Source organism: Lissotriton vulgaris, chromosome 2_2, assembly GCF_964263255.1.
Source record: "Lissotriton vulgaris chromosome 2_2, aLisVul1.2, whole genome shotgun sequence".
NCBI classification, from domain to species: Eukaryota; Metazoa; Chordata; class Amphibia; order Caudata; family Salamandridae; genus Lissotriton; species Lissotriton vulgaris.
The window spans coordinates 96,455,050-96,479,561 of record NC_141688.1 but is presented as its reverse complement, the minus strand read 5'-3'; the positions used below and the strand labels follow the sequence as shown (position 1 = coordinate 96,479,561).

Below are 24,512 nucleotides of genomic sequence, written 5' to 3'. Positions count from 1 at the left end.
CTCTGGCAAAATAAAACCGGCTAGGAACCTTCCATTTAGGGCTGAGCATTGCCACTAATTCAAGAAAACCAACCCCTTCCACAAAAGAATAAGGGAGAAGGTCCAGAGCTAGCATTTTAGCCAGCTTAGTGTTATACAGACGCGTCATTGGGTGGTTGCGTTCAAATGGCGCTTCTGAAAACAACATGCTTCTAATGGTGGGCTGGACCATGATTTTACGGGATGATGATGATGATGACTTTTTCGACCCAGTTACGCTCTGTGATGATGAACTTTTTCGCATTGGTGTCTCACTCTCTCCCACACTATTAGTGTGGCTCACAGGGGGTGTGCTGCTGACAGGGGTACTGGGTGTAAGTGAAGAAATGTTTGACGCTTCTTCCTCCTCGTCATCAGATGAAACATCAACGGATACAGTTTGTTGACTTCCAATTCGGGCTTCCTTGATCTCCTTTAGGTGCGCATGCCATTGGACAGTGTGCTGTCTCTCAAGATGACCTCTCTGGCCTCTTGTACCATAGTTGGTACCAAGCTTACCATGACTAACTGCAAGCTTACAAATGCTACAAATGGCTATGTTTTCCCTTGTTGTGCAAACACTAAAGAAGTCCCAAACTGCGGACTTCAAATGTCTGTGGGGGGTGGAGGAGGCGATACTGGTGGTCATGCTGCTAATGCCAGATGAAGTGGAGGATGTGTGTTGCCGAACTTTAGTACGTTGTGCACTTGCACCACCACTAATTGAGGTTGAGGTGGATGGAGGTCCCTTCTGGCGAGAAAAAAATATGGAAGCGGTAGGTGGTGATGTACTAGTTAACTCCAATGATGGTGGTCCCATCGCCTCCTCATCGACAACATCACGCTCAGCAGCTTTTCGGGCTAGGGTCAAAATGTCTGTTTGCTGCATGCCCGCTGAGGCTGGAGTGGCGTGTATGATGACTGCGTATCATCGTGAGAGTCTTCATCAGCAGGAGTAGTATACGCCACTTCTTCAGCGTCATCATCACACCCCATAACTGAGTCTTTCGGGGACCTTCCTTTTACGCTTAGCTACCTTTGTCAGATCATGGTGTGCCTCACTCTCAGACGGCAGTGGTGGTTCCCAAGTTAGATCCATATCATCAGAAGGAAGGGGGCTTGAAGAAGATGTAGACACCATCCTTGATCTTTTCCTTGCTTGGGATGTGGAAGACAATGAATGATCAGGAGGAGTGGCTTCCTCAAATGATAGCTCGGCTTGAATGTCGATTTTCTGATGTTCCCCTATTTCGGGAGGAACAACTATTGTGGGCACTTGTGCCCCTCCATGCACCTCTGCTTGCGCATCTCCTTGCGCTGCCTCTCCTTCCACATGTACTCGGGCTTGTACTTGCACATGTGGTTGTTGTTGCGGCTATGGTTGTTGAACACTCGTCAGATGAGTTACAACAACCTATGTTGATTGAGGGACATTGCTGCTACTCTCTTGCGATGAGCCAACATCACTCGTCGATGGTGATTGAACAACTAGACTAAGTGCCTCTGCAGCACTCAAGGGCTTGGACTTAAGTTGGCGTGGTGGTGGTGGCACTGAGCCCAATGGAGCGGGGGTGCTGCTCCCAGCTTGGTCCCCAGCAGATCCCGCTGCTGCTGCAGGCGTACTTTTTTTTTTATTCTCAAAAAATGTGGCGGGCGGCACACCAGTCTCCTTGGTAACTTGCTTCTTCTGCTCCTTACTGGCAACTTTCTTGCTAGAGGAGCTACGGGGAACTTTTTTTGGGGCCATCTTCTTCAGATGTCAGAACAGCAGGCCGCAGTTGCACGAGTTGCAGAGTTGTCTTGTCTGTGGCCACACGTGACGTCGCGTGATGTTATGCTGCACACACACCACTGCAGGACTTCTTCCTGGCACTGGTGGTTCTCTTGTGCACCTAAAAGCAATGGAAGACAGAGGAACATCAGTTATACACCCCAAAAAGTCGAAAAACACATATAAATCAGCACAATCCCATGCCATCCATGCCCTCAATGAAGTTTAAATTCAAGACACCCCACAGAAAGTCTAGGCCCATGCACCACTCACTACCCCTGGGCAAAAGGCCCCAACAGCAGCCAAATAAATCGAAAAACACACAAAAATCAGCACAATCCCATGCCATCCATGCCCTCAATGATGTTTAAATTCAAGACACCCCACAGAAAGACTAGGCCCATGCACCACTCACTACCCCTGGGCATAAAGGATGAAAGCTAGGCAAAATGGGTGCAGGCCTGGGAACACTGCCTGCCTTCAAAATGGCCCCTTGCCCCCCAGCACATGGCCAGGGCCTGCCTGTACTAGCACTCAAAATAGCCCCCACCCACATGGCCAGTCCCAACAACACCCCCAAAAAGTCGAAAAACACATACAAATCAGCACAATCCCATCCCATCCATGCCCTCAATGATGTTTAAATTCAAGACACCCCACAGAAAGACTTGGCCCATGCACCACTCACTACCCATGGGCAAAAGACCCCAACAGCAGCCAGAAAAATCGAAAAACACACAAAGAAATCAGCACAATACCATGCCATCCATGCCCTCAATGATGTTTAAATTCAAGACACCCCACAGAAAGACTAGGCCCATGCACTACTCACTACCCCTGGGCAAAAGGCCCCAACAGCAGCCAAAAAAATTGAAAAACACACAACAATCAGCACAATCCCATGCAATCCATGCCCTCAATGATGTTTAAATTCAAGACACCCCACAGAAAGACTAGGCCTATGCACCACTCACTACCCCTGGGCATAATGGATGAAAGCTAGGCAAAATGGGTGCAGGCCTGAGAACACTGCCTGCATTCAAAATGGCCCCTTGCCCCCCAGCACATGGCCAGGGCCTGCCTGTACCAGCACTCAAAATGGCCCCCACCCACATGGCCAGTCCCCATCAACACCCCAAAAAATCGAAAAACACACAAAAATCACCACAATCCAATGCCATCCATGCCCTCCATGATGTTTACATTAAAGTGACCCCACAGAAAGACTCAGTCCATGCACCACTCACTAGCCCTGGGCAAAAGGCCCCAACAGCAGCCAAAGAAATCGAAAAACACAAAAATCAGCACAATCCCATGCCATCCATGCCCTCAATGATGTTTAAATTCAAGACACCCCACAGAAAGACTAGGCCCATGCACCACTCACTACCCCTGGGCATAATGGATGAAAGCTAGGCGAAATGGGTGCAGGCCTGAGAACACTGCCTGCATTCAAAATGGCCCCTTGCCCCCCAGCACATGGCCAGGGCCTGTCTGTAGCAGCACTCAAAATGGCCCCCATCCACATGGCCAGTCCCCATCAACACCCAAAAAAATCGAAAAACACACAAAAATCACCACAATCCAATGCCATCCATGCCCTCCATGATGTTTACATTAAAGACACCCCACAGAAAGACTCAGTCCATGCACCACTCACTCTCCCTTGGCAAAAGGCCCCAACAGCAGCCAAAAAATCGAAAAACTCACAAAAATCAGCACAATCCCATGCCATCCATGCCCTAAATGATGTTTAAATTCAAGATACCCCACAGAAAGACTAGGCCCATGCACCACTCACTACCCCTGGGCAAAAGGCCCCAACAGCAGCCAAAAAAATCGAAAAACACACAAAAATCAGCACAATCCCATGCCATCCATGCCCTCCATGATGTTTACATTAAAGAGACCCCACAGAAAGACTCAGTCCATGCACCACTCACTACCCCTGGGCAAAAGGCCCCAACAACAGCCCAAAAATCGAAAATTCCAAAATTGTAGTTGCAGCAACTGTAATGCCCCAAACAAACTTACTTGTGAAATTTCTAATCCAAAAGGGATCCAAAGAAAGTCAAAAAGGCCTCAAAAGCAAACATCCACAAAAAGTAAACCTTCCAGGACAAGATCCGAATGAAAGTGACCAGCACATGAAGAAAGCACTGCGATCAGTCTGCTGGACAGGAACAGGAAGTTGGAGACTGTGGGGCACTTCCTTCCTCCCCCCCCCCAAATGGACTCCTTGCAAAAAAAGTGCAGGCAAATGTCAACCTGAGGAGTTATTCTGATAGAAATCATCATTTTCAGAAGGTTTATGCTGCTTGCTGGTGGATTTCTTGTGCAGAGTTGCAAATTTTGCAATTTCGCGAGTGCGAGATTGTTGCTGCCCGCCGCATCTACGTGTTCGCAATTGCGAACCCCCACGATGCGTGATCACGGTGTACTCGCGTTGACAAACTCTCGCTGTGCAAGGTGGCATGCCGCGATGACGTAATCGCGGTCGCCAAACTCCAGCGGGATCCCGCAGCAAGATCCAAAATGGCGCAGCACACGCAAAATATCGAGAAAAACAACTCTGCAAACGCTGAATGATGGTAAGTGAACGCCGCGCGCCGCAATATTGTATCATCAAGCAAAAAAATCCGCTGCATGCGAATTTGCGGATTTTCAGCAAATTCGCGAGAGTTCGCGGATTGCTAATTTACCGAAAATCCACAAATTCCGCGAGCGGAACAGATTTTACGCCCATGCTTATAGGGAACCAGGACTTCACTAGCAACACCTGTACTAGCAAGAACAACCACCTAAGTAGCACAATACCTGTAGGGGTATAAGCATGAACATATTACACATGATGATTCACAGCATTCAGAGGTGAAGGGAAGGAAAACACATGATGCATAACCAATACATTCAGAGGTGTAAGAACAAGGCACATGATGCATAAGCCACCACCTGTGGCAGTCCCTAGGCCAACTGGCCTCTCTAGGGCTAGGACGCCCTGTGTCCCAAAGTCAGGGGGGCCTAAACATAGCAGCTGCCCACTAAGTGCTAGGCAGCTGTAGAACAATGAGGGGGCCAACGCTGGAGCCTCGCAGGCTCTACGCCACTGACTGGGCCCTCAAGAGCCTTTCTGGGCTCTAAACACAATGTGGGCTGTGAGCCTCTCTGGGCTTAAAACAACAATGGGGCCCTGGAGCCTCGGGGCTCCTAATTACAAATGCCCCCGGGGAGCCTTTCAAGCTCTAACTAAACAAATGGGCCGTCGTTGTAGTCCCACTCGGGGGACTCTGAATCACACCAATGCCGCCCGAGCCCTCCTGGGCTGGGAAGACACAACTTTGCCCCCTTGGAGCCTCTGAGGCTCAGAAAAAATACTAGCAACCACAGAGGAGCCCCGCTCGGGGGTGGGGGGCTCAAACTCACAGTGAGGCCCTCGCACTGGAGGGGGGGCAGGCGCCGGCAATGTGCCCCGACGCCCCCCTCTCCTCTACACAGCACCGGCCCGCTTACCGGATCTGCGGAGTCCTGCTGGCTTCTCAGTGCGGCGGCCGAATTCTGCTACTCCTCGGAGCCGGACTTCTCTCTCTGGCGCTGCTCCTCTGCCGGCGGCTGCTGCAGGAGAGCTCCCGCTCCTCGGGGCTCTCTCTGCACTCTTCCTGCGCTCTCCGGGGCTCTTTCTCGCACTTGGGAGCCCCGGGGGAGGGAGACACGCCGGCTGCCTCCCTCGTCGCGGTTGCGGGGCAAGACTTCCGCCTTTAGCCTGCAGCACTTCCGTGGGCAGCGTGGCGGCCCTTCTCAGGCACTGTAGGCGGGGGATGACTCAACCAAATCAAAAAACAGCGGCAAGGTCCCTGGCAGGGTGGGCACCTGCCGGGGGACATTAGAATCGGCAAACAGCTGCAAAATGCGGCGTGGGCAGCCGCTAGAGTAAAAATAAAGCGTTCTGAGCGCTAGCAGGCAAAAAAGCGCTCCCAAGCGCTGGCACAGCGAACAAAGCGCTTCCAGGCACTAGAAACAAAATAAAGCGCGATTAAGCGCTGGGAGGCAAAATAAAGTGCTCCCAGGCGCTAGTTGGCTCAAAAGACAGCAAAAGTCCTCCAGTAGGTGGGGGGGACCAGGCTGGGCCCAGAGCCAGCTCACAGGGCCCTCCTAGTGGCGGTCCTCCTGGCGCCCAGCAGCAGCAGCAGCCCGCCTCAGATAGGATCCTGGAAGAGAACATTTTTCCAGGGAACACAGCCCCTTTTTATACTGGTAACTCCTTTGTCTTTGCTCAGGGTGAGGGAAAAACCAGTCGCAGCTGGTTTGTGAGCACTCTTGATGTGCTCAGCCCCCACTCTATTCACTGGCAGGGCTAGGGTCATTAGATGCACCACAGGGGGCGGAGCCAGCATTGTGTGGGGAAAGCCCAGCTCTATTCAGGACCCAGGTGCACCCCTCCCCAGCCATCAGCATGCTAATCTCCACACTCACCACCGGGCAGACTCATCCAGACTCCTGGAGCCAGGCTCACCAGCCAGCTCCAGCCAATCACCTGCCAGCACACTCACTGCACACGCACACCCATGTCTAGAAGTGGCACTTCCACATTAGACACATACACGCCATATACATCTTTGTGCAGCATTCAATCACACGAGTCCGCACATACCAGACTGGAACCTGCACACCTCACGCATCAGGAACTACTAGGGACACTGACGTTCCCCATGCATTCCTATGGGAGGGCAGGCCAACCTTACTCCACGCACTCAGAGTGCGCACGCACTTTCCACTGGGACACAGTGAAAGTGCACAGAAACCAAAAATCACTACCGCTAATTCACATTCAAAAAAGCAAAAAGTTTAGGGGGTGAACCTGCCAGAAGTGCCAAGTCCAACAATTTGTTTTCCCTGCGGCAAAGGCCTACCTCTCCCACAGGATAGCATTAGAGTTAGTTTATTACATCTAATAAGCTATAACTTAAAAATGGGAACAGGTAAACAGTACGTGTTTGTTGTCTTTGGTATTGTAATGAAAAACCATCTCTTACAGTTACAGTCAATTTGTAAATTAGAGTTTTGAAAATGGCACTTTTAGAAAAGTGGTGTTTTTCTGCCTTAGCCATTCAGTACTTGCAGCCTGTCTCTGGGTTTCATGATTGAGTGTAGCTGACAGTTGGGTTTTGTGTATTACTCCTGGATAGCCACACACAATAGAAAGCTTTGACGGGACTGGATTGGCCATCACTGGCAGGATGGGAGGGCAGAGCTTACACCGAATTACACCTGGATAGGCTGTGTCCTGCCTCCACACAAAGGGCCATATACGACCTGTAGTTAGTCTGGAGCCAGGGCAGGGGAGATATAAACATGTGCACTTCAAAGGGAAACCTCTTGAAGCTTCCTTCACTTCAAAGGAGGCTCCTGGTATAAATATAGGACCTCAAGCTCCAACTCTTCAGTACACTTCTGGACCAATGGAGACTCTGCCAGGAAGAAGGACTGCTGTGCTGCAGAAATGACTACCACTCTGTTGGACTGCTAACTTGCTGGATTGCTGCTCCACTGCCCTCCTGCCTGAGTCAGAGGGATTTGACTTGCATCTGAACCCAGGGCTCCCAGAGCGATTCCAAGGGCTAGTCTGCTGGCTTCCTGTTCAGAGCCACAATAACATAGCAGGCTCTCAACCACCTCAACCAGCACCCAGATAAAGCTGGAGCCCCAAGTGGTGCCCTTTAGCTCCTGGAACCTTAGTGTGGCCTCAGTGGAGGTGAAGTGAAGTTTTGGGGCTTTTTGCGACCTTAAATGGGCCCTTTGGCACCAACATTTGTTTGCTTGCACTGCCCCCCACCGCAAAGTTTCGCCAACCCTACTCTTCACACTACACCATCGACCGCTCACAGGGAACACCACCACGAATCTCTGGCACGATCGTTTGCACTGATAAGAGAGTCTTCGCTCTACAGCGATGACCACCCACAACGCCAGGCCTGCTTTTCGGTTCACATTGCAGACAGTCCAAGAAATATCCCTGCTTCTTGCGACTCCCTCCAGCGCAAACAGGACTACTTGCAGTGGACTGAGAAGGTAACTTTTCAGCAGGACTAAATTGGATGCTGTATCCGGCGCGCGCTGTCTGCCTGAAGGTGTGACTTACTCCTGGTCGCATTGGCACTTTGGACTTTTTGGCGCTTTCACATAAATCTTTAAAATTGCACATCACTACTAATTTGAGTTTTGTTGTTTTGGTCTTGATTTATTACATTTTACTTTATTTTTTTTAATTGGTTTGGGATTTTTTTTTTTTGTATTCACTTTATTACTGCAAATATAATTTTCAAAATGCTTCTAAGTTAAGCCTGCCTGCTCTGTGCCAAGCTACCAGAGGTTTGAGCAAAGGCCAATTTGGGGTTTCCTTGTTATTACACCCTGATGTGGATTGTGGTTACTGCTTGAGAAGTGTTTCTACGCCCCCCCACTCCCACACACCCTTCCCAACCAGTAACTCAGTTTCTTCAAGGCACCTACCCTGATCTCTTGTCAGATGCAAGGTTGATATTTAATAAAAATGCGTGGGTGGCTACTGGCAGCACAGATATTGTTGTACCACAAGGTGCTTCCAACTCCCTAAGGATTTGTCAGTTCAGTATAAATAAGAGATTTTTTTTTAACTTGGAATGCCATAACGTTGACAAATTGATGTCAACCTCTAATGCATTTATAATGTTAAACAGGAATTTTAGTATGAACCAGGGTGCTAGACGTGAAGGGGTGTGGCCTGCATGATTGATTGCTGGGTATATCATGGTGAAAACATCAAAACCGGCATTGTTTACACTCGATGATGAGGAATAAGTTATAAAGCCCAAATATCCGAAGGTGTCTTGTGGCTTGAAGAAAAGTAGTGGCGTAAGGTAAGAGAGGCATTTACAGAGAGAAGAACTTGGTGTGCAGTAATTTGCAGAATTAAAGCACATTCGGTTGAGAAAGTGATTTGAAAGGAAGACTGTTACAGATGATGGCAGTAATGATCGAAAAAGCTCACCCAGGGCCAGCTCTAGGGAGGTGTGACCGGTGCGACAGCACTGGGCGCTGACTTCGGGTAGGTGCGCCGTGTATGCAAGTATACTATGGTTTTAAAAGCATTTGCTGCCTCGTTCCTGGCCTCCAGCAAATTTCAGGCAACAATAAAAAGGTCAAGATAACTCCGGTGATTAGTGTTCTTCCTAGAGAGAGATCGGATTTTTCCCTAGTGGAAGTTTTGAATCGTGTAATGTAGCGCAGAGAGTTAATTTTCCTGCTGCAAAGAACATGTACCATGCAGATCTTAACAAAGTGCATATAATGTAAAGAGGTCAGTGGGTACTGCTTTTTTCAGAGAGCTCCTTTTTTTCTTGCAGTTTATAAGTTAAAATCCTAACATGGAACAGTGAGCTATTAAATGTCATCAAAGAGTTGCATGCAAACTGCAAGTTATAAATTAGAAGCGTTTTCATTTTTTTTCCTAATGTTGCAAAAAAGCGTTTATTTAGATATAAATCAAATCTGATTATTAAAGAGAACCCCCAACCATTGTGTTACGTTTTAAATTCTGAGTTTGTGATTCTGTAGACCAATCACTATTCAACTATAACTGCTTGTATGGTTGTCATGTGAGTCCTACACCTTGTATTCCTCTGTCTTATTCAGCATTTCCTATACAGCCATTTACAGATATGATTGATTGTCTCTGTGTAATGCGTGTGATTTGAAGTGCTTGGACACCCTACACTGAGTGGCACCGTTAAAGGGTGGTAGTGAGTAAAAACCGCTGTGGAGGTGGTAATTGGGGGGCAACATGCATTGTCGCACAGGGCGCCACCAGCACTAAAACCGGCCCTGAGCTCACCCTACCATATAAGATTTTTTTTAATGAGCAATAGCCAAAGAAAATGAGTTTGGAGGGATAGGAGAATGGAAACAGCATTGACTGGTTTTGAATTGAGAAGGGAGCAATGCCATATGACCGATGCAAAGTGTTTAACCCCTTCCACGCAGGGCTAATTCCTCCGCGGTGCGGGGGGCGAGGGGCCGCACACGGCACCGTGGTCCAGCTCGTCATGCTGCACAGTGGAGCTGTGCTCATGACGAGCTGGACTCGTCATGTCAGATAATTTAATAGCAGTCTGTAGGCCTGTGTTAGGTTTCTATGCATTCACAATGGAAGTTGAGAAGTGTTGTATGGCATATCCACCCAACATGTGGTCAGATTTTGGATGCGGACGTATTCATGTAGTTGATTCTTGTCCTGACAACCATGGTCTTTTTATGTCTGGGGACTGGCAAGTGCTTTTCACACTGAGCCGCAATCCCCTCTCTCACCAGCTGAATGATATGCTGGATATGCAAATATAGCTGTTAAAAACCCAATAAAGTAATTGACAGAAGGTTCTTCCACTGGTGCAGATTAGTATCTGTGAGTATTGCTGTGGACTACATTTTATGTTACCTGTATTTTTAAAGCACACTGTCACCTGGAAAAGTATCCTGGCGCTGAGCAGGTGTGTGTGTCTAGCTCTGCCTATGGTAGGTTGGATCATTGAAAAGCCAGTTCTTCAGCTTTTGTAGAATTCAAGAAGAATGGAGGGGGCTCTGGTGTGGAGTGGGAGGCCGTTCCACTGTATAGGAGCAATGTAAGTGAAAACCTGTTTTCCTAATCTTGCTCTGTGTATGCTAGAGATGTGTGCAAGTAGGAGTTCTGTGAAGCGGGGTGTCTGGTTGGTTCGTGGAAGGAGATGAGACTGTTCAGGTAGGTGGAGCTTAAGTTGGGTAGTACGTGTGTTTGAATTTGAAATGAGTGTGCTTGGGTATCAGAATCCAGTGGAGCTTCTTGAGGTGTGCTGTGAGTTTTGTGTGGGAAGTTGTGTCTGTCTGGCGAGTTCTGGGTGATTTGTAGTCTACTAGAGAGTTGCTTTATTATCCTGATGTAGAGGCTGTTCCTGTTGTTCAAATTGGTGGTTACTAGCCTTGAGTTTTTCTAGTGTTACTTGGGAGTCACTCGAAAATCTTCCTCTGCATCGTCAGGGTGAGGGAGTAGGATGCACTGATGGTGTTGACTTGCGTGATCATATCCAGTTTGCTGTTGATTATTCCAAGGTTGTATTCATGGGTGCTGGGTGTGGGTGTGGATCCACGTTTGGCTGGTCACCAGTTGGAGTCCCATGGTGGGGTTTTCCTAGTAAAGATCACTACTTCTGTCTTATTGGTATTGAACTTGAGACAGTTAGCTTTCATCCAGTTAGTGACTTTGGTCATGCAGGAGGCGAACGTGTTTCTTGTGCTGGGGTCTTGTCTGAGAGGGAAAGTATGAATTGAATGCCTTCGGCGTAGGAGAGGATGTTGCACCCATGACATTGTCCAGAATTATCATGTATGAAGAGGTTGGGGCTGAGCAGTAAATGTGATGCACTCCACAGATGAGATAGGTCTGCCAGGCTGACAGCTTATCTCCTATCTGCTAAAAAGGAACAGATCCAGTGGAGAGCTAGTCCTTGGATACTGATTTTGTGCAGGTGCCTGATGGTTTGACTATGAGACCATGTTAAATGCTGCAAAGAGATCCAGGAGAATGAGGATTGGCATGCATCCTCTGTCAAGGATATTGTTATTGGTATCAGAGGAGGTGATGAGTGCTGTTTCTGTACTGTGGTTGGGCCTGAATCTGGATTGCATGACCTTGAGGTGCCGATAGTTTCTGAGGTGGTCGGTGTAGCATCAGTTGATTAGTTCCTCTAGGACCTGTGCTGAGTATAGCAGGAGGGAGATACGTCTGTAGTTGGAAAGTGGGGCTGGGTCAGTGGATGGTGTTCTGAGCAGGGGCATGTTTCCAGAATGTTTCCAGGAGTCCAGGAATGTGTTTTAGTCGATGGTGGCATTAAGGATAAATGTTAGTGCTTCAGTAACCAGAGGGCACCTTTGGTGACTGTGTGGTGGGGGGCAAGGATCAGATGGGGCCCCCGGGTGGCTTGTTTTCTTAGTACTAGCGGTTTTGACTTTGGCAACGGTGGGTCACAAGGTCAGGGTTCGTCCTTCACCACAACGGGAAGTTGTGTTACAATGGTGACGGGCTCTGGTTGATGGGCGAAGTTGCTGTATATGAAGTTGATTTTGTTACAGAAGAATTCTCAGACCTTGTGGCAAATCTCTTGTGTAGGAAGCAAGAAGGTTCAGTGAAATCTATGATGATGGCAAAGATTTCCTTGCTGCTGTTAATGCCAACGTCGGTGTGTTCTGCAAGAGCTGTATCTGATGGTGGTAGTGTCTCAGGGCTGATTTGATATCTGTGGTGACTTGACTTTCTTAAATTGTGCCCCAGTTGCTTACAGTGGCGTTTTGTCAGCCTTAGTCCCTCTATGTACCAGCGGGCCTGTGGTTGAGCTTGAGGGGAGCCAGGTTGTTGACACGTGCTGTGAACCAGCTGTTAAGGTTCATGATGGCTTTTGGCGGGGTGCTGTTGTGCTCTGGCTAGTCCATGGAAATGGCGGAAGCTCACTCCTCTACTCTGTGAATTTCCAGCTGCAGCACGAGGTTGTGGTAGTGGTAGTACTGTGGTGGTGTGGGATGGGTATGTTAAAACGGGTGAGGGTGTGGGCTGTCTAGGTCATAGTCACTGGGTTGTTGACTGTGATATAGTGGATCAAGGAGAAAATCGGGTCCAAGTCGTCTCCAGTTTTTGGTAACATGTTGGGTGAGACCAAGGCTTTCGAGGTTTTCTTGAAGGGCCAGAGTTTGTGTTGGTGTGGTTTTTTAGGTGAAAGTTAAGATCTCCGAGGAGGATGAGATGCTGGTGTTGCACAAAGTCTGTGATGGGAAATTTTGGCTGTGATGCACATCTTGAATGTGAGATGTTCCAAGTAGCTGGTGGGGGTGTCCTTGTAGGTGGTTCACCTGATGACATCATTGAATATGATGGCAACTGCACCCCTGGGTTTATGCTAATGGTCTTGCCTGGTGATCTTGTAGCAAGTAGGGATGGCTGTAGGCAACTTACGGTGCTGAGGTTGTATTTAGGTGTGTTTCTGTGAGGAAGAGCAGGTTTGGAGCATGCATTTCGAGGCTTGTGTGCTTAGGTGAATTCACCCATATGTCGGCAGCGTTCAGATCGGTGTTCCCAATACAGTATTTAAGGTAGTAAATTTCTTTGATGTTTTAGCACTTGCCCCCACATGCATCAAAGTATTTTGGATTCGCAAACGGTGCGATTCCTTAAAATCGGCCGTTTGCGATTCCAAAATAGCTTTTTGGAATGCATCATTCAATTTTAGAATTCGCATCATTTTTGCGATTTCTAAAATTGCATTTGCTTTTAAGAAATCGCAAATATGCGATTTCTTAAAAGCAATGCATGAATATTTTTCAAATTGCGAATTCGCAATTAGGGGGTTAAATTTACTGAGTGGTTGAACCACTCGGTAAATTTGGAAAAAGGTGTAAAAATGCTTAAAAATGCTTTTTTTAAGCAGTCATGTTACGGACACACATGTCCTTAGGACATGTGTGTGTGTAACATGATGCGAAAAATACATTTCAGGGGTGCAGGGGGGGTCCTTTGGACCCCCCCCTGCACCCATGAAATGCATTAACAAATTGCGATTTTCAAAATGAAAATCGCAATTTGTTAAAGCCTTCCCCTTGATCCCTATGGGCCTTTTGGCCCATAGGAAACAATGGGAAGTGCGAATTCGCACTTTGGAATTCGCATAATATTTGAGAATCGGTAAAAATTGCGATTTTTACAGATTCTCAAATATTTTGCACAAATGTACATGCATCCCATTTTGCATTTCCTAATTTGCGATTCCCTAAAAATCGCAAATTAGGAAGTGCAAAATGAAACAATGATGCATGTGGGGGTTGATGTTTTGGGGCTTTAACTTTTGACCCTTCAATTAGGTTAGTGTTATATGCTGTATGCTATTTTCTGAAATTTCACTGTGGAAAAATAATGTTTGGCGTGTTTTATTATTGCAGTTTGTGTCATGTGATGTTATGTTAGCTGATTTGCATAGAACACTAGACACCCATGAGGATATCCAGATGCTGGGTGGGTGTTGGAATTCTATGGGGGGTCTTCTTGATGTAGACCAGCATTTCTGTCTTGTCAGAGTTGAGCTTCTGGTCGTTGGTTCACATCCAGTTTTCTACCATGGTCATGCAGTTGGTGAAGTTTGTTCTGGTGGTGTTTGTATTGTTCTCAGAGAGAGAAGGGTATGGGGGTCATCAGCATAGAAGATGATGATGTTTTGTGTTCAGAAGATGCTGGTGAGCGGTGTCATGTATATATTGAAGAGTGGGGCTTAGGGACGATCCTTCTGGGACACCGCATATCCGTTTCTTGGTGGAGGGTGGCAACCTGACTTTTTTTGGGTATTTCCCATGAGGAAGGAACAGATTCATTTGAGAGCAGGTCCTTGTATGCCAATCTCAGGGAGTCTTCCAGTGAGGGTGTTGTGGGAAACAGTGTCAAAGACTGAGGAGGGGTCGAGCAGGGCGCGGGCACCTGAGTCTCCTTTGTCCAGGATGTTTTGAATGTCGTTGGTTGCCGCAATTAGTGCTGTTTCAGTGCTGTGGTTCTTTGAGAATACTGATTGTGCATTATCCAGAAGATGGTGAAGTTCAAGGTGGGTTGTGAGTTCCTTGTTGATGGACCTCTCAATCACGTTGCCTGGATAGGGGTACACGGACATTGGTTGGAAGTTGCTCAGTTCAGTCGGATCAGCTGTAGGCCTCTTGTGGAGTGCGCTGAATGCTGCAAGTTTCCATTCATTAGCGAAAATGGCGAGCATGATGGATGTTTTACTGATGTGGGTCAGGTTGGTGCTAATTGATGATTTTCCCAGGTTGTGGATGTGGTAGGTGTATGGATCTGTTGAGGCCCCTGAGTGGATGGTCCACATGATTGCCGCTAAGTCATTTCGGGTTAGGGTTGTCCATTAGGTCAGGTGTTTGTGATTTTGCTGTGGAATCAGTTGGGTAGGTTATCCCAGAGATGTTAGGAGGCAGCAATGTTGTTGGCAGTGATTGAAAGAGAGTGAGATTCTTGACGATCAAGAAGGTCTCATTGTAGCTGTTGGAGCTTCCTTCGACGCAGTCTACTAGCGCTTGTATTCTTGGTGTCTCTTATTTCCTGGTGTTCGCATCTGAATGCAGCCTTTTAGGTGGTTCTCTTGGTGGTGTTGTGGCTGGCTCTCCCTTAACATGGCTGTTGTAATTAGGGCTTGCAGTTTTTGGTAGTTTTACTTTTTTGTTTGCCCATATTAGTTTTTACCCATAACTGTTTGTGTTTCATGAACGCAACTCATAACTAGTATGTTACTGTATTTATTGAACTGATAAACTTGCACTCCTACTTTGATGTATGTCGTGTTTTTTGCACTCTAAGATATTTTAATACTCTCATGTTGAAATATTTGCATTATACCTCAAACAAGTACACATTTAAAGTCATTAAAACATTTTGTTTTAAATCTCCATGTTGTCAATCTATTCCAAGATTGGTCTGAATGTCCTGAATGACAGGTAGGAAAGGATACAAAGACCTATTTTCTATATTTTTCTGTTTAAAATAATAAATGCAGGCAGGAAAACATTGTTTTCTGTCTCCATCTGCCAAAAACTAAAAATTGGGAGCCTCACTTGTAACCATGTAGTAGATTACAGGGTGTAAAATATGCAGTAATTCTGAAGGAGCTGGACAGTTTTCTCTAACCTGTGATGACATTTCTGTTCAGTAAAAACCTCCCGTTCTTTCTTTGGTAGCTGCTTTATTTTCTGTTGGCACTCCCAATTGTAAAAATAGGTTCCGATGTTTTTAAACTCAAAAATGAAATGCTGTTATTTATTTTCGTGGCGTTTTGTGCTAGTGACAGAAAACGGTGAACAATTCCCTTTTCATGTGACTATTCCAACAGCGATAAGGAAATTGACAAAACTAACGACCAGTAAAGGGTCACAGAGGACAATTTGTCTCTCCCTGCTGAAGGCTGGGTGCCTGAAGAGGACAGATAAAGCGATGCGCACTCTAGACGTCAGGCGGTCTCTAGGTGACAGACGGACATTAATGGGCGCTTATCCCTCTGCCAGGCCGGTATATTTGTGCATTTGACGGAAATCTATATGTCTTTCATTTGGTGTGTATATAATGAAAGTCATGAATCTTGAAGAGGATAATCTTGAATAAGCTTGCATTATAAATAGAATATAGCCGTTTATGTAGCTGAAAAAGAGGAATAACAATTATTTATTTTAACTTCTGCCTCAAGAATATTATTTTTTATTCTCCCGGCTTTGATTTTGTCCAGTGCATGAGAATATATAGAAATCACCATCACAACTACTAAGAGGTCCCATGTCCTCTGTGACACTTTCGGGGAAAATGGATGTTGAATCACTAAAATACCAGAGGACGCAGGAGTGACGTCATGTGCGCTGCTAGATCCTTCCATTCTGAAGTTTTGGATCCTCAGGAACTGATAGAAATCTAATAGCCAAACAGCAATTGGTAGACAGCAATCCCACCTTCTGCCATAGTCAGGCTGTCTTTAAGACTCGTCCAGTCACAATCAAGACATTTGGGGTTTGTAAGCACCTCCAGGAACTGTTCAAAGGTCCCTATTGTATTCAGTAACTATCTGAGGCATCTCTGCATCTTCACAGATGATGCACCTTATGCATTGTCAGCTGTGGCTGCCTATCTGGTTGCTTCCTTGCAGAGGATAACCAATGTTGTCATTTTCACAGCCTTACTAGATGTCTCTCAAAAGCTTTTTGTGCTCAAAATGAGTGCATCTTGGCAGTGTCCATTGTAATCCCCTTAGTATTCGCCCTAAATCTTTCCGGGACACTGTTCATGTTGGCCAGGATGAAGTGAACTCAGGACTTCAACCAAAATGCTATCCATTTTAGACAGAAGCTCTCTATGGATCCTGGTGGGGTTGTAGGCATGTAATCTGGTTGTATGAAGGAGACCTCTTATGCCTGCTACTACATTCATTTCTCATGAGGTTTCTCAAAAAGCTCTGCACCATGATCAAATAATTCAGTAAACCCAGCATGGATGCCACTGACATCCCCCTCCCAAGCACTCTGCGACCACCTCGCCACTTTCTCACGCCGCAAGATCACGAGCATCTACGACGGCTTTGCAACGCTGGACCCACCCGCTACACCCAAATGCTCCATATCCCAGCCAACCCTGCTTAACTGGACGACACCCTCCACCAATGACACATTATCGATCATGAAGACCGTCAACTCTGGAGCCCCCTTGGACCCTTGCCCCCAGCATAGCTTCAACTGAGCCAGCGCCACCATTGCCCCCGCACTCTGCTGCACAATCAACTGCTCCAGCGAATCCGCCACCTTCCCTGAAGACTGGAAACACATAGAGATCAACCCCCTGCTGAAAAATCCCTCTGCCGACCCGATGGAAAGCATGAATTACAGACCCTTCTCTCTGCTCCCTTTCCCTGACAAAGTAATTGAGAAGGCCATCAATGCCCAACTCACCAAATTCATTGAAACAAACCACATATTTGACACCTCCCATTCAGGCTTTAGAAGCACCAACAGCACCAAGACTGCACTCCTCGCAGCAACAGATGACATACTCAATCATGTTGACTGAGGCGGAACCGCAGCCCTCATCCTCCTGGACCTCTTTGCTACTTTTGACACCATCTCCCACTACACCCTCTAGGCAAGACTCTGCAATGCCGTAATCCACGGCAAAGCCTTAGAATGGATCTACTCCTTCTTCACAAGGAGTACCCAGAGTCAGGCTGGCTTCCACTGTTCTCCTCAGAACCTACAGAAATTAACTATGGAGCCTCTCAAAGCACTTCTCTCAGCCCCACCCTCTTCAACATCTACATGGCAAAGCTGTCAGCCATCGTCACAAACCACGGACTAAACATCGTCTCCTATGCTGATAACATCCAGCTAATTTTCTCCCTCACCAACGAACCTACAGCCACAAAGAACAACTTTAACAACGGGATGAAGGCAGTCACCACCTGGATGAAGGACAGCTGCCTCAAACTCCGCTCTGACAAAACCAATGTCCTCATCCTGAGAACCAACCACGCTGCCTGGGCAACTCCTGGTGGCCTGCAGAGCTCGGAGCCCCCCCCCACACTCACTGACCACACATGTAACCTCAGCATCATATTTGACTCCTGTCTCTTAATGAACCACCCAATCAACCCCATTTCATCCTCCTGCTTCCACACGGTCCTCCTGCTTTGAAAGATCTTTAAGTAGATTCTGAGTCCAGTAGAATGGCCACCCAGGCGCTTGTTAGCAGCAAACTCGACTACGCACTCTACACAGGCACCACCCAGAAGCTCCAAAAGAAATTGCAAAGAATCCAGAACACCACCGCAAGACTTAACCTGGACATTCCCGAACCCAACCACATTGACGGTCACCTGAGAAACTCCCACTGGCTACTGATCAATAAAAAATCACCTTCAAGCACCTCTTGCATGCCTACAAGGCTCTCCACAACATCGGACTAGCATGCCTCAACCACCGCCTCTGCTCCAGCAACATGGCCCTGGCCACTATCCGATGGATTCGCAAGACAACACCTGGAGGAGGATGCTTCTCCTACCTCGCCACAAAGACCTGGAAGTCTCTTCCTCTACATCTCAGGTAATCACCTTTACTGCCTCACAAAGGACTGCAGGACCTGGCTATTCGACTGAACTGGCTCTTTGACTGAATTACAGAAACCGCCCACCCCTGCATATTGAAACCCTAATTGGCAATTAGCCAGGCTCTATAAGAATCCTGGTTGATTGTTTGATTATACACAGAATTGGAGAAGGTGCAGTGCAATCCAATGATAAGTGTGTTAAAACATATATACATAAACGGCTCCTTTGGATGTTTTTCAATTTCTTTGTGCTAAAGTACAGTAAAAGTACATGAATCTTAGTTCTACGAAAAGTTCATAAATGACACCCCTGATGTTTCATTGTTTCGACCCTATAGACTAAAACAGCGGGCCTCATCAGAACCAACCCATCTGTCTAGTGATCTTTAATAAATAAAAGAGCACCCTAAGTCTATTCAATACTGCTGTCATACTGTTGTAACATAGCCAGTCAGAGAGAGAACAAGCCTTCATCCCTGGTGGGAAACATTCTGCTTGCAGTATTTAGTTCTGGGAGTGCATGTGCTTCCTATATTTAGAAGTTGTAGATATCTATACAAGACTTCATTGAGTCCAATTACAGTCTTACATCTCACAGAAACAAGAAATACATCTGCATGCATTTATACTTAAGCTGCCCTTTTGTGCGTTTATGGCATAGAATTTATGAATCATACTAAGTACAGATGGCGTGGTGGATGTATTCCTGTACACTTGCTGAGGATTGGTACCCCAAGAACCAATAAATGTGTTCTAGTGTAGTTTGACCCAAGTTCTGTAGAGTGGCTATAAGGGTCAGTTATTTTCTTCTTAATGCATTAGGTTTGGTTTGTGTCTGTGAAGATATTGGGTTACAACTTCTTTTTTTTTAGATTGTCTCTCAGAACATTAATTTAACAGTCCAGTTTGATGGATTATTGAGTTTGTTGAGTTTATCATTCAACAGACTAACAGCATTAGGCACTTCCATCATCCGCATATATGTAATTAGTATGGCAAAACCCATGAGGCCAGCTATACTGCGAACCACATTCTGCCCAAATTAATATGAAGCCGACCTAACAAATACTACCTGCCACCCTCATGTATCTTGACATCTACACAATGGCAAACTGCACGAAAAGAGGCAAAATGCAGAAACAAAGGACATACATACCGTAGGTAGTGCAAGAAAAAGAGATATACCAAATCCAGCCAACAGCATTGTAATACATTCTCCACTCGGCGGGATTTACAGAGGAATGGTATACTTTCAATTAATATTCATGGGATTCATTTTTAGATTCAACATTATTCTAGAATTATTCAGTGCCAAGACCACTTCCTTTGATAGGCTTCATGGTGCTAGGGGTCTACTCATTGAATACCAGGCTTGGTCATGGGTACTTCATCGGGCCTATTAGACAACCATATTGGCCAAATATTAGCTTTGTGTTGTTCTTTTTAACTTGCCCTATTAGTAGTTGTACCCATAGGATTTGGGATCTGAAGAACTCTGCTAAAAGGGAATTGAAAAGGGCAAGTGCACTGTGTCTATTTTACACGTGGCTTAAGCAGTATGATAGTAATGCACGTTAGCACAAGATAAAGTCATGTGACAAAGGCTTTCTTGTGGCACCATGAGAATCAATGCAAGTGAGGTAAAGTGCTCCAGAGTGGTGTACGTTGCAGTCCGGTTGTCAGAATGTACCCTGTAGAGAAGAAGCAGATCCGGGTCCCACTTGAACATCATAAGGTGGGGCAAGGTGGCCCGGTGCCACAGGATCAACCCCCAGCAACCATCATAGGAGGCTCAAGTTGCACCATGGTAGAGCAGTATGCAAATGGGTGTCAATCCCAACAAATCAAGTCCCATAGACATGGCCTAGTGAAAAGTCAAAAGGAATGCTCTAAAGAATGCTGAGCCTCCCAAACACCCCAACTCAGGTCCTCCCAGCACACAAAGGACGAAGGATAAAGTTGAGGCTTGCAGCAACCCTGTCAGTTCTCCACCCCATACCAGTCTACCTTAATCTTCTCAAATGTTTGTGCCGGGCTAGGAACCAAAGCCTTCTTCCAAGGCACATCAGGATCCAAATTCTCCTCTGGGCCCATAATCTTTGCCCTGATGAGCCACAGTGGTGCATACTCCTTAATGGCAACACTCTAGAGAGCCTACAGTTTCACTGTAAGGTGCTTCTGTTATCACGAGGGGCCAATGAGGTAGAGATGTAAACTGCCGTACATGGTGATGGTTTCTCCACCCCATCCCTTTCACCTCTGAGTCCAAAAGGGTCATAATCTTGGCACCTTTTCCCAAGAGACCACAAGTTGCTTCACAGCTCGATGCTTCCCTCTGTCCTGAGTTGCCACCACTCCAGCGGACCTGATAAGACACAGATAAATCCGCTCACAAGACCATACAGGGAGAGGAACAATGTCCACTGGGCACCACTGGCAGGGCTTTGCCTCCACATTCGGTGCCGACCATGGAGCGCAGTCAAGCCCGACTGTCCCTTCAGAGAACTGCTGCTTCACATTGGAGAAGACTAGTCTGCTCTAGAGAGCTAAATATAGCAAGAGGCCTCTGTTACCCTCCGCAGGCAGGATACCACTGGATATTGCCTTGCCTGCAACCGCTGCAGACCTCAAAGTTGCAATGCCACAGGTAACTTGAAATCACAATGTTTTACTGCTGCCGTCAGGCAGGTGGGAAGATCTGGTCCTGCGTGAACATCTGGTCATGAAATCTCAGGATCAACCTCTTGTTTCACCCTTATCTCCTTAGTATTCTCCTATTTGGAGATGTTGTTTATAGGACAAGCAGGAAAAACAGTAACAATACAGAACGTAAACAGAGATATTCCTGCAATTTCCTTTATGACCATGAAAATCAGTGGAAGTAAGGGTAGCACCAGCGGTACAGAATGGCGGTCTAGGGCTACAAGGTGGTATGCCTGGTAACTCATAACTCATGTTCAGGTACCACTTATCTTTTTAGCAGCTATTGGATTCTAGAGCTTGTAAATTAGCTTTTTCTATTGCTGGACTAGGCTTAAGTTAAAAAGTCCAGCATGCAATGTGTGGTTAGCTAACAAGTCTGCGGGGAAATATAATTGATGATGGTTATGTCTGAATTAGTCTCAGCCACTGGTAAATATTAGGGGCCGCTACCAGTCCATCTACCATGACACTTCAAACAGGAACGAGTATAGCCTTATAGCCCGACATAGCAGGCTCTACCGGCTATTAAAGACCCACTCCTGCGTTAAACGCCCAAGCTGAAGGCGAGGGCCCTTAACAAGTGAGCGAGTCTTTAATAGCCGGTAAAGTCTGCTACGGAGGGCTCTAAGGCTATTAGAATATTCCGCCCCTAGGGGGCAGACTGTTCTAATTTGTAAATACAAAGCCCTCTCGGAGCCCGAGGGGACTCTGGGAGGCCTTTGTTCACAGCAACAGCTATGAAATGAAAAAAACATCAGAATGTTGTTCTCCGGGCTTCTATCAGCCATTAGAAGCCCGGAGCACTCCATTGTTTTCAATGGAGCGCTCAACATTCCAATATATTCGTGTCCTACTTAAATTACCCTTAGTCTTGCTCTATGAGGAACAGTCCAACCTGAACTGCCAGAACAGGGACAGAAGGAACATTAGACCAGTTTCAGCCTAGTTCTGCCTTTTTTGTGGGAAAGTGGGAACTTAACTCACATCTGGGCATCCCCGTCACACTGAGGAAAGCAAAGCAAATCAAAAAAGTAGTGGGTGGAATGCTTCGATTAATTTCAGCCACTGGTAACTAGTGGGGCAGAACCATCCATCGTTTTTTACCCACCATGCCACCTGTTATTCCAACAAATTTTTTTTAGGGCAAATGTTGTGGATCTGCTTTAAATCTTGTGATCTTATTTCAATAGATATCGACATCAATGCTATAGACACTGCCCTCAAAAGACATACGCAGATGATGGAAGAAAACTGTGCTTTTCCTGCCCGCCATCATGTTTTGACTGCAAGAATGAAACCTTCTGCTCATCATGTCAAGTCAGCTACTTTTTATTCGGTAAGATCACTATCGCTGCATAAAAATGTAAACAGACAAAATATATTCCATGTGTCCATTCTGCATCCTATACTTCTTTGCCTCTACAGCATATTTAATATGAAATCCATCAAGCTATTTCAGGGTTGGATTAACAACGTTCTACGCTGAAATAAATTGGATTTTCCAAGTTTAAAAAATGCTTTTTTGTATAATGGCATTGAATGAAGTGACATTGTGACATTAAATCAGGATAACACATCACAGGAAATGAGCTGACGTAATCTGTGGTTCAACTCAGTTTGAAAGACTGTGTGGACGAAGATGTCTCCCCGGATGGGACGGGTAGGCTTAATTGACTGAGAAATCGTATTGTCCTCAACAGAAACATGAAACTCATTTTTTATCCGTTCTTTAGTTGCCAGTCATATGTGGTCTCTTGGGCTATCTTGCTTTTTCTAGCCTGCTCCTATGTCCAGAGTGACCATTTTCAGGGATCCCAGACCTTTATAGTTGTCAGCTTCACATTTCACCACAAAGTATCCTAGTTCCATCATTTTCTTGTGTTTTTTTGCTGGATCATATCATGCCAGCCAAATGGTCAAAACCCAAAGCATGCAAACTAGATAAACATGGTCCAGCTGCTGATGGAGCATAACCTATGACTACTCTGCAGAACAACGTTCTAAAGCCTTCTCTAAAGGATTTGTCGCCAATGGGGACCCTTTTCCCTTAGTACCATTTTGGTAGATTGTGAAGAGCCACAACCACTAATGCGAACCCATACCAAACCTCTATCACATGGTAAAATGGAGTCTGCACATTCTGTATTCAGCAATGACTCTTTTTTCCACAGATCTGACTCCTAATTTCATTCCTAATACAAAGAGCATAGGCTCTAAAAACAGCAATAAATTACCATCTTATTTTAAAAGTGTAAAAAATAGGGGTAGAAAAGGGCACAATCCCAGAAAATCCCTACCTTCAAACAATGATTGACCTGCAAACTCCATTGGAGAGGTCTTTAGGACAGTTGATCATACCTCCCCACCAAGAGTGACCTGATGAAGGATAACAATTTGCCCAGCAAACCCAGATAGGTCCAGCAAAGGCCCTAGAGCAAGGACTGAGTGTTAAACCCTCTGAGATAGTTATGGTGAAATCCGTGAGGCACCTTCAAATGTGATATCAAACACCAATCTCTCCAATAATTAGCTTACCTGCATAGGAGTAATTCAAGATTTAGCCAGGAGGATGTTGTGGCAGATACATTGAAATCCAGATGTCCACTGCACTTGCAACCATTCAGCACTCCTGTTGTTATGCTTCCCAACCTAAGCCTAAGCGGTAACACAACCTTTCACCTACGTTTTTCCCACCTTGCTTTTCATAACGAGTCTAGCAATGACCTTTACCCAGTTATGTGCTGACTAAAAGTTGATTGGTTTCCTTGAAACTAGGCACATTCATTATGCATATGGATTCTTCGCATCATATCTTAAGGCCATGCACACTACGTACATAACGGGATTAACATACTCTGTACAAAAGTTATCACTATTATCCTCTGGCGACAGGGCTACTTTGCAAAATTACAAATATTGATTTAGGCTCATCTACATAATCGTACCCACAACATTACTTTTTTGGTATAAAAGAACCGCACCTTCACTAGGTAACAAGAGGAGACCCTTCTATGCTGACACTGACATGGAGGTCCCTGCATGCTAAGGCTTCAAAACACAGCGGTCTGACATCCCTTGCAAGGTGTCCAACTCGTGACCAAGACAGGGTCCTTCATTCTTTCCCATCAGGTAATGGGTTGGCTCTCTCCTTGGGGATTATTGGCTACACACCCACATACATGCTAGGTACATTGAGGTATACTTGGGTAGGGTTCGCCTAGTAGGAGCATGCGAAGATTACTGCTTTTATATATGCCTGCATATATTTGTTGCTCAGCACCATAGTAGAAATGTATCTCCTGTTTACTCTGTTGGTGCTTATAATCTGTTACATTTGATTCTGTC

The 24,512-nt window shown here is 46.2% G+C and overlaps 1 protein-coding gene across 2 annotated transcripts in view; it reads left to right on the top strand.

The window, feature by feature from the left end:
• Positions 1 to 24,512, top strand: part of LOC147729081 (cysteine repeat modular protein 2-like) — a 721,334-nt gene that overhangs the window by 120,997 nt on the left and 575,825 nt on the right. For both annotated transcript variants that reach the window (XM_086959364.1, XM_086959363.1), the window contains one exon: positions 22,358 to 22,503. In XM_086959364.1, coding sequence (XP_086815490.1) covers positions 22,358 to 22,503 — 146 coding nt within the window. The remainder of the gene's footprint in view (positions 1 to 22,357; positions 22,504 to 24,512) is intronic.